At 47.0% G+C, this 11,057-nt stretch overlaps 1 protein-coding gene across 1 annotated transcript; it reads left to right on the plus strand.

Annotated features, from left to right (window-relative positions):
* The first annotated feature begins 1,144 nt into the window (after positions 1-1,144).
* Positions 1,145-9,002, plus strand: DHCR7 (7-dehydrocholesterol reductase). Its single transcript, XM_063397544.1, has 8 exons — positions 1,145-1,284; positions 2,196-2,299; positions 3,136-3,358; positions 3,911-4,001; positions 4,628-4,841; positions 5,292-5,496; positions 6,005-6,136; positions 6,701-9,002. Exons 2-8 carry the CDS (start codon positions 2,202-2,204, stop codon positions 7,163-7,165), a joined length of 1,428 nt encoding a protein of 475 aa, XP_063253614.1. The 5' UTR covers positions 1,145-1,284; positions 2,196-2,201; the 3' UTR covers positions 7,166-9,002.
* The last annotated feature ends 2,055 nt before the right edge of the window (positions 9,003-11,057 follow it).

An 11,057-nucleotide genomic window follows, 5' to 3' on the forward strand; every position in this document is an offset into this window, starting at 1 on the left:
TAAGATCACTGAGTCCAACCACTAATCCAGCACTGCAAGCCCACCATTAAGCATGCCCCAAAGCACCACAGGTACACGGCTTTTACCTCCGGCAATGGTGACTCCACCACCGCCCTGGGCAGTCTGTTCCAATGCCTGCCAACCCTTTCCATGAAGAAACTTTTTAATATCCCACCTTGGTGCGACTTGAGGCCATTTGCTCTTCTCCTGTCTCTTGTCACCTGGGAGAAGAGCCTACAGGCTACAGCCTCCCTCCAGGGAGTTGCAGAGTGTAAGATCCCATCCTCGAGCCTCCTTTTCTCCAGGATGAGATCTCCCTCCCCACCGCGCTCCCCTCCCCAGATCCATTCCCTTCTCTGGACACACTCCAGCAACTCAGTGTCTTGGATTAAGGTGCCCCAAACTGACCCCAGGATTGAAGCTGGGGCCTCAGAGGTGCCCAGGACAGGGGGCCGGTCACTGCCCTGCTCCTGCTGGCCACGCTATTGCTGACACACAGGATGCCACTGTCCTTCCTGGCCACCGGGGCCCACCTGGGCTCGTGTTCGGCAGCTCTCGACCAGCACCCGCAGGTCTTTTTCTGCGGGGCCACGGGAAACTGCACAGCGGAATGTTAGCGGAATGTGGAGAGTTTAATATCGACTGAAGGCGGCCCAGTCTGGCTTAGGGGCTCTGTGGGCGCAGAGGGGGATGTTGTGACCCTGTGCAGGTGTACACTATTTCCCTGGACAGCAGTTCCTCCAGAACATTCGGGTTTATTCAGCGCTCGCTCCCGCCCGGCCGCCGAAGCCTCTCCCGCGACCCTGGAGGAGCGCGGGGCCCGGGGCAGGGGCGGGGCCAGGAGAAGGGGCTGGGCCATGAGAAGGGGCGGGACCCGGGGCAGGGGCGGGGCCATGAGAAGGGGCGGGGCCCGGGGCAGGGGCGGGGCCATGAGAAGGGGCGGGGCACGGGGCAGGGGCGGGGCCAGAAGAAGGGGCTGGGCTCTGGGAAGGGGCGGGGCCCGGGGCAGGAGCAGGGGCGGAGCCTGCGCCCCGCGCGCCCCTCGGCCCATGGGACGAGCGCGCGCCACCAATGGGGAGCCGCGGAGCGGGCGGGGCGCGCCGGGGATTGGCTGAGGCCGTGGGGCGGGGCGGGGCCCGCGGGGCCGGGGCGGGCCGAGGGGCCGCAGGTGCGGCAGAGTCGGAGCGGCGGCGGCGGCAGGGGCGGCCTCGGGAGCGAGCTCCGGTGTGAAAGTGATCCGCTGTCAGTGACCCCCGGCGGGACAGAGCGGCCCCGGACCCCCAGGTGGGTGCGTTCCTTCCTTGTCGTGTCTGGCATCGGGCCTGGAAGGGAGCCAGCCGTGTGGGCAAAGGGGAGCGACGAGCCGCCTTCTCCTCAGATCGCTTCTGAAAACCTTTAGGCGAGGTGGTGGAGATTCGGATTAGATGCAAGAAAATATTATTTTCGCTGTTGGGTGGTCAGGCGTTGGAACAGGTTGCCCGGGGGGGGTGGATGCAGAGGGTCTGGCCAGGCTCAATGTCCAGATAATGCATCAGGTTCGCCTTGATGAGGCACTTAGAGCCGGGAAGTCAGTCCATTGTTCAGGTCTTAGGATGATGGTCTTTAACATAGGAAGCGTTTGATGAGTCTGAAAGAAAGCTACAGTGCATGTTCCACAGAGAGAATTAGGTGGTGCCAAGTAAATCATTCTCCATTCTCACTGATTTTTGACGTAGGTATGACTATATCTTGTTTTCTATGGTGTAAATGACATTTATGGAGCAAGGACTCTGGGCAAAAGTATCCAATAGACAAGGTCTGGTACTGATAATGTTACAGCACTAGCAATTTCTCAAATTAAGAAAGGCAGTTTAGTTACAAAGGTTTATGAGAATGTGATGAAACTTTTTTTTCCTTTTACATCTACATGTAAGTAATAAGCTATACATTATCTACGCATCTTAAAAGAAATTTCCAGTTAGCAAGAAGTTTAACAGATTCCTTTGATATCAGTGTTTTGATTACGTTTCACTGATTGTAAGTTCATAGGGAATTAATTGGTGAACATTTTTGGCTTTGTCTCCTCCCCCAAATTTCATGTTGTCTGAAGGCTATATAATCAATTTTAGTAACTTCTATTTGTGATTCTCTTGCAGAAGCATAAGGCTTACTGAGAACCAGCTGGAGTAATAGGATTCCTGTTTTCTTTCCTCCAGGACATCATGGCAGCCCATCAGGAGAAAAAACTTGCTGAAGAAAGAAAACACCAAAACATGCAAAATGGTAGTAAACCATCTCAAGGCCAGTGGGGAAGAGCATGGTGAGAGAAGCTGATGACCCTAAGTATTTCCAATTGCTTCATTCTTACCCTTAGAGATGCTGTGTTCCTTTTAAACTTCCCTCTGTTGTGGAAGGGAACTTTTGTGTTGCCCTGCTCTGGAAAGCTCATGGGTAATTTGCTGTAGCGACAGGTGCTGAAGAAGAGTCCTGCAAGTTTTTGAAGGCTGACAGTTTGCCACATCTTTTGGTTAAAACACACTCCTCGCAAAAAAGAAAGGCAAATCATAAAAATTGGTAACATTTCTGGTTCCTTCAAGGAAAGAAATATTTCCTGAGGTTTGGAAAACAGACATCCTGGCATCTGTGGCATTCCCAGCTGACAGGTGCTGCTGTGGCAAGATTCATGACTCATGTCCCCATTCTCAAAGGGCTGGACAGGTATTAGCAGGGCATTGCACTGCAGCTAGGAACAGCAACAATGGCACAGTTCAACATATGCCTGTCCAAGCTCTGTCTTTTCCAAGTTTCCAAGCTTTGCATAATGTTCTTGGGATTCCTTTAGCACTTCCAATGGAATACTCCAGCAGTTAGAGCCATGATTGCCGTCAAAAACGTGAAGTCTGTAATAATAATCTGTTTTTTGGAGGGGAGCTTTTGTCTAATCTCTTGCTCTGATCAACTAGCATAGTTTTAGAGCAGTTTGTGGCAAAGCTTATTCTGAGTTTTTATGGTTGTTTGATCCCCAGACATGTCCATGCCCTGAACACATTTTCAGTTTTCATCCAGTTAAGTCTAGAAGATCCACTGAAAAAATTCTCTGATGTACCTCCTCTCTCTGAAACCTGAGGGAACAAAATGCTCTGTTTTGGATTGCAGGGAGGTGGACTGGTTTTCCTTGGCGAGCATCCTTTTCCTGCTCATGTTCGCACCCCTGATTGTGTATTACTTCATCATGTCGTGTGCCCAGTACCAGTGCTCCCTGACTGACCCCCTCCTGGACCTGCTGACGGGGAAGAAACATCTGTCTGACATCTGGGACAGGACTCCCATGCTGACCGCTCAGGCTGCTGCCATCTATTCCCTCTGGGTGGCTTTCCAGGTACACGGTTCAGTTCTGGGTGCAGGGTCTGCTTTCTCACACGGCTGTGGGTGAATCCTTTTGCACAAAGGATGGTGCAGTGTTGCACTGACTCTTCAATGTTTCACAATTTCTAAGGCCTTTTGGAATCCAAATGCAGCCTAGAAAATAAGTATGATGGAAATACACACAAATATTCTCTGTGTGACACATTCCTTAATGAGGTTTTTAAGAAAAAGCAGCTATGTAACAACAATGCCCATTTGTTTTAAATTAATACACAGGAAATAGATCAAAATAAAGAATGAGGACCTGAATGTAGTTACCAACTGTCCTGCCTCCCCACCAAAAAAGGATGACAGCCTTACCTGAAATACATCTTTAGAGCTGTAGAATAGCTTAGATGTATTACTAGTCTAAAATAACAACAGCTAAAAATTGCTATATTTGCTTCCCCAGTACTTACTGGAAACTTAACAGAGATCTTATATTTGGTATAAGTATGTCAGGGATAGTGTTTTGAGGGGTTTTGTGTTGTCTGTATTTATTGTGAATACACTCTCTCTCTTGTAGGTGTTTTTGTACATGGCCATTCCTGATTTCTGCCATAAATTTCTCCCTGGCTATGTGGGAGGGGTACAAGAAGGTGCTATCACCCCTGCTGGTAAGGTCTTCCTTGGAATACATGCACACCATGCAATCTTCTGAAATTGCAGCATTTCTGGGGTTTGGGTGTTTAACAACCCATGTGTAGCCAGAGGAAACGTGGACATAAATGCTCTCACCTTCCTCACATGTTCAGCTCAAACAAAACCAGAAAGCAATCTTGGTCATCGTTTAGAGTAAGTGATAGCATTTCTATCTCTTATAATTAGTAAAATTGTTGGTCTGGTAGGCACCACACCATCAGTGGAAAAGTACTGGTTGATAATTTTGGCACTTAAAATTGTCCGTGGACTGTTGCTGATATTTGACAAGCTAGTTTTACCTGCTCAAGCTCTGTTAAGCCAAGGGACAGAATGTGTGATGTGAACTGATACTTGTGGCTTGTTGCTCGAGTCAGTTTTGGGGAAAGTCTGAATTCAGCTTTGTGAGGAGAAAAGCTCAGCCTAACAAAGCCTAATGGGTACACTCAGAAAAGTGCCTCAGGGTATTTAATTGGGAGGATTAGGTGGGAGAGGTCACTTCATGAACACTTAATTGAGCTTTTGTGTATTCTGTGCATCCCCATATTAATGAAAAGCTGTATTAATGCAGGGTCACTAACTCTCCATTTTTCTTCATATTTAGGTGTTGTGAATAAATATGAAATCAATGGACTTCAGGCCTGGATCATTACCCATGTGCTTTGGTTTGCAAATGCTTCTTTCTTCCACTTCTTCTCACCTACCATCATTTTTGACAACTGGATTCCTCTCCTGTGGTGTGCCAATATCTTGGGATACGCAGTGTCCACGTTTGCAATGATTAAAGGCTACCTTTTCCCTACCAACGCCAAAGACTGGTATGTGAATTTCAGTCATGAGAGAGTACTAAGTGTGAGAGATGAAAAGAGTTCAATAAAAATCAGATATCTCCATTGTGTGACAGAGTATATTTCACTGGCACAGGGAGCTAGGCCAGTGCACAGCAGCGGTTCTTTGCTTCACCAGCACCACTGCCTGTGTTTCATGCTGCACACCATGGGACTGGCAGCCTCAGGGTCACACATACACCCATCCTAAAAACAGTTAGACTGTTCAGAGGTGTTTCCAAGAGTAAACCTCTGAAATTCTACAATTTATGTCCATTAATCTAATACTTCAGTCGGGTCAGTTTGTGTTACCTTGCACAACGTTACACAGTTTTATGGTTTTTATTATTACTACATCAAATGAATCTGAACTGTTACAGTAGCAATTACCTGTATTTGTGTATAACCCTTTACATTTCTAATTTTTTTCATGTTTTACAGCAAATTCACTGGAAACTTCTTCTATGACTACATGATGGGGATTGAGTTTAACCCTCGGATAGGGAAGTGGTTTGATTTCAAGCTGTTCTTCAATGGGCGCCCTGGGATTGTGGCCTGGACTCTGATCAACCTTTCCTTTGCTGCCAAACAACGGGAGCTGTACGGTGAAGTGACAAACTCCATGATCCTTGTCAATGTCCTCCAGGTAAGTTCCAAGGAGCAAATTAAGAAACCAGTCTGGAAATAAATTAGCATGAAAATAGGAATAAAACTCCTTCCATGGAAATGAAACTGAGGCATCTTGTCCTGGTCTGAAACAAGCTCCTTCAGCGATGGGACTTGTTTGGATTTATTCCCTGAAGCTCTGTCCCTCCTCTTTGTAACCCTGTGACTCCAAGCTGAAGAGATCAGGGTGGTCAGCTGTGAGTTCACTTCCCCAGGGTTTGTCCTTGGGTTGTACACTTGCCTTAGTCATCCTACTACTGCTTTATCTGTCTAGAGAGGTAGATGTTGTGCATCCAGCTAGGTTGTATTTGTGTGATAGTTCTTTTAACCATGTTCAGAAATGTCTGGCTTTGAAGTGCTAGCATGAGAACGCCAAAGGAATTTTGAGATCACATCACAAGGCAGCACAGACATTAAGCTGATGCTGTTAAACAGGGTAACTGGTGACAGTGCTGTGTTATTAATGTGAAAATATTACTGCTTTGCAGGGTATTTATGTTGTGGACTTCTTTTGGAATGAAGCCTGGTACCTGAAAACCATTGACATCTGCCACGATCATTTCGGATGGTATTTGGGCTGGGGAGACTGTGTTTGGTTGCCTTACCTCTATACCTTGCAGGTAAAAATGGGTACATTGTGTATTTGGGCTAACAGGAATGAAACCTTCCAGAAATATTCTTTCTAGCAATTTAATTTGTACCTTAAATGTTTCTATGTAGTTCCACTGTTGAGAAATCAGTGCACCATTCTTTGTACCAGTTCTCTTGCAGGAAGGCTTCCCGTCTGTGCATGAATTTGGCATCTTTTCCTCTCCTGCTGTTCTTTTGTGCCTCTTTCTGTCGCTGTCCATTGTGTCTGCTTGCTTTTCTAAATCCTTTCAGTTTCCTTCCTTTTTATTCCTGCTTGTTGAGGGTCTTTTGGTTTAGTGGTGGTTTGTTTGGGTTTTGTCGCTTGGGTTTTTCATTCTGTCCTGTTTGCATCCTTGTTTCACAAAGAAGTGCAGTTTTGGAGAGAGAAATAGAGAAGGAAACTCTAGGACGCAGAGTCTTCTGAAAGTTTTGTGCAGTTCTACCATGGCAGTAGATTTTTCTGCTCCTCCTTCTGCTCTGTTGTGGGTCACTGTAGTCAAGGAATTGGCTTACTGAGCTGGAAGTAAAGGGCTGCTTGTTTTTGTGCTCCGCAGGGTCTGTATCTGGTTTACCATCCTGTCCAGCTGTGCACAGCTCACGCCCTGGGGGTCTTGCTGCTGGGCTTGCTGGGTTATTACATCTTCAGAGCCACCAACCACCAGAAGGATCTGTTCCGTCGCACCGACGGCAACTGCCGGATCTGGGGGAAGAAGCCGCGGTACATCGAGTGCTCCTACACGTCTGTGGACGGCGCCAAGTACTACAGCAAGCTGCTCACCTCGGGCTTCTGGGGCTGGGCGCGCCACTTCAACTACACGGGAGACCTGATGGGCTCGCTGGCCTACTGCCTGGCCTGCGGCTTCCAGCACATCCTGCCCTACTTCTACATCATCTACATGGCCATCCTGCTGACGCACCGCTGCGGCAGGGACGAGCACCGCTGCGGCAGCAAGTACGGCAAGGACTGGCGGCGCTACACGGCCGCCGTGCCCTACCGCCTCCTGCCCGGCGTGTTCTGAGGCTAACAGGCAAAGGGACAAGGAGAAACGTGCTGGTGTGCCGTGTCTAAAGTCACTGAAGTGAGGCACTGAACTGCCCCGTTTTTAGAAGGTTTTTTTAATTGGAATACCCCTCTGAATCTCCCCATTTCCAAATGAACTTGGAGCTTAAGAAAAGATGCGTGTGTTGAGACTCCTGAGAAATCCCAAAGCTGGGAGGTGGCCTTACCCTTGATAGCAGCAGGGTTCTGGGAGCAGTTTGCAGTGCTTCAGGAGAGAAGAAAAACAGTTCTGTCATCTCTTTAGGAAGGAAGTTTTCTGATGCAGTTGCTTGTGACCATCAGAACCTACAATTGTGAGCAACACCAATGGAGGTTTGATTGTTGGTTGCTTGTCAAGAGATGAACAGTGGAGATACTGAACTGCAGAATCTGGCCTGAAATAACTGTTATAATCAAAAACAAAAGTGAAAATTGTTACAAATTAGTGCAATTTTCAGCACCTGACAATAGGGAATGTGACCAACTGAGTATTATTTTGATACTGAAACCAGACTTTGTGAAGCTACCGAGCTGTGCTGCTTGCACTGGGGTAGAGTTAATTTTTTTCATAGTAGCTGCTGTGGGCCTAGTTTTGGATTTGAGCTGAGACAGTGTTGATAACACAGGGATGTTTCCACTATTGCTGAGCAGTGTTTACACAGCATCAAGGCCTCCTCTGCATCTCCTCCCATCCTCCAGGGGCACAAGGAGCTGGGAGGGCACAGGGGCAGGACAGCAGACCCCAAGTGACCCAAGGAATATCCAGGCCATGCGGCATCGTGCTCAGCACATAAAGCTGGAGGAAGAACCAAGTGGGGGATGTCAGGAGATGGTTTTTGTCATTCCAAGTCACCATTATGTGTGATAGAGCCCTGCATTCCTGGAGATGGCTGAGCATCTGCCTGCAGGTGGCACATGGGGAGTACAGATCCCTTCTTTTGCTTTGCTTGTGTGCAGTTTTTCCTTTACCTATTAAACTGTGTTTATCTCAACCCATGAGTTTTCTCCCTTTCCTGATCCCGCCCCCATCCCACGGTGGGGCAGTGAGCAGGCAGCTGTGTGGGGCTGGGTTGGCAGCTGGGGTTCAGCCATGGCAGTCCTCTGTGGTGCCTCTCAAAGGGTTTGAGATAACAGCAGCCTTGGCTGGAATGTGCTGGGTTGGATTTAGAGCTGTGGGTGCTGTTGAGCTGTCAGGCTCCTGTGCTTGCTCCTTAGGGATTCCCTTTGGATTTTGCTGCTGGCTGTAGGGCTTCTCCTCTCCCTGTGCAGTGCGTGGGGACACGGGTGACAGCCCTGGTGGCACAGCTGGGCTGGCAGGGGCCCGGGCAGCGCTGCTGTTTCAGCGCTGCTGAATCCAGCGTGAGCTCGAGTGGAGGGAGCTGTGAGCCCTGGAGGAGCCCACATGGGAACAGGACAGCCCCAGGCAGCAGGGGCTGGCAGTGAGCCCCTGGCAGGGCAGGAACCTCTCAGAGCAGCTGTGCCCGTGCTTATGCCCGTGCCCAGGAAGGGATTGTGGCCCAAGGATAACCCTGAAGCCTCTGTGGCTGTGGATAAGGCAGTGCTCAGCAGGTACCCTTGAAACATCAGTGCCTGTGCGTGGGGATGTGCTGGAGCACCTCGGAGCATGGCCAGGATAAACCCCTGGCAGAGCAGTTACAGCCTTGGAGGGACGGCAGCTGTGGGTAAGGCCACATCCCCTTCTTTAGTGTGGGTGGAAAACTTCATTCCCTGGATTTTGTACAAAATCATGTCTGTAAAAATTAAAGGTTCTAAATTCTTAGGTCAAGGACAAATAAAATACTGCTAATTTTCCTTCAGCTATTTCTTTTCTTTATTACATGGTTATCTTTCAGAGTGACTAAAGGATACAAAAGGAGCTCCTCAAAAAGTTTAATTTCAAGATCTCCTTAGAACTGTGTTTTTCAAGGTGAACCAAATAAAAAGAAAGAGGGATCATAATATGAACTATGCAGTTTGTAACAAGCTTGGTATTACGTTCAAGCTAAACCACTTTTTAAAAATTATAATTATAATCATAATTATAATTATCATTAATTGCATATAAATATGCTGTTAGCCTTTAGAGTAAGTAGAAAAGTGTAAATGGATGTTTTGAAGAAGCAGCTGAATGCACTGATCTTCATGGCAGGTTTGGATGAGTTGTGTTGCAGTCATCCTGGAGAGGATGATCTGGGCAGGAGGAAAAGGCTCTCTGCAGACCTAGAAAACAAATGTATCTCATAGCTGGGCTTTGTTTCAGAGCTAGATCTACACTCATCCTTTTCTGATGTAGCCTTGGAAATTGCACTGCCCCATTGCTGTTAATGCCAAGGTTATTTAAATATTGCAAGATAATCTGCACTCTTAAATCATGGTAGCCTTGCACAGCACAGTGTGGTCCCTTCTGTTCCCTGAGTAATCTTGGATCTTTTGTGGAAGAAATTGCCCCTTCCATACCAATAAAAAACCCATCATCTATTCTGTAAACCTTATCCTAACATAAGCACTGTGTGAGCAGTGCTCCAAGCAGTGTCCCACTAATGTGACCCTTGAAAACTGGAAGCTGAAGGACCATCAGCTTGCTCATCTTCATGCCTGGGTCACTTCGCTGCATGCAGGGCAGGGCTGTTAAATTTGTTTCTTCCAGAATTCAAAACAAAAACAAACAAAAAAGTATTTTTGGAGGTGTATATTGGATTAACTTTGGTCTTGATATTTCCCATTTATTGATACTCTGTGGTCAATATCACCTATCGAGTGTGAAGATCACCTATGCAATCTTTGCAGTATGCTGCAAAATTCAAATATATAAGTTTCAATATTTTCAAAATGGTACTTATGTAATTTGGGTTAAATAAAACATAATGGGGAAACACAGCAAACTCTTCCAGTAACTACAGCTATCCCAGCGCTGTGTAACGTTTATGGATTGTCAGTGTTCAGTTTACAGATGGAATGGAGTGGGCAGAGGGGAGCTTGCAGCACCTCTGGGCAGGGAGGATGCCTTCACACACGGAGCACCTCTGCCTCAAACGGCATTTCTGAGGTCAGGGCTCCACCTCTGCACCATAAGGATGGCTGCAATGGGATGGGATTGCTCGGTTCCAGTTTCATTGTGACAGGGGGAGTGACAGCAGGACAAGGTGCTGGTGCCTCACAGTGGCAACCAAAATATTTTCTGCTTCTAATTAGCAGTCTAATTTCTGATCATGTGCTAATCTAGAGCTGCATTGGCTAAATTGGTTCTCTTCAATATGCAGAGTCTTCACTCAAGGTTAAAGTGATGGGCAGTTGACAATAAAACTCTAATAGCATCTTTTTTCTACTTTCTTTCATACACGATGAAAAAAGTCTAAATGTGTGTGTCAAATCAACAGCTTGCTTTATTTTTAGATGATGGATACAGATCTACTTTATGGCTACTGGACAGGTAATGAAACTGGTTTTATTAATGATATTACCCAAAATTTTTGTAATATATTTTTCCTTTAAAATGTAAAAATATTTTGCAGTCCAAGATAATGTACATGTTTTATCATCTTACCATAGTATAAATCTAAACCAGAAAAAATACCTAATAAGTCTATGCTGCAACAGCTCCATCCCCATAAAGTAGTATGGAGTGACTGGAGAATCATTACTACAATAAGGAAAGAGGAAGAGTTTTGTTAGAGCTCAACCTGAAATGAAGTTTTGCCACATCTGACTGTTCTCACAGCTTTGGAGAGGAGCTACATCTCTGTTCCTGCCACCCACTGGGCCTTCCCATTCAAACACAGCCCTCGTTTCCATTCGGGAGACACCGTTGTGGCAGCTTGAAATGGCAGCTGTTGTTTCGCTGTTGCATTTCTTGGCTTGTTAAAGCCGTTCCT

The sequence above is a fragment of the Prinia subflava genome, chromosome 5 (assembly GCF_021018805.1).
Source record: "Prinia subflava isolate CZ2003 ecotype Zambia chromosome 5, Cam_Psub_1.2, whole genome shotgun sequence".
NCBI classification, from domain to species: domain Eukaryota; kingdom Metazoa; phylum Chordata; class Aves; order Passeriformes; family Cisticolidae; genus Prinia; species Prinia subflava.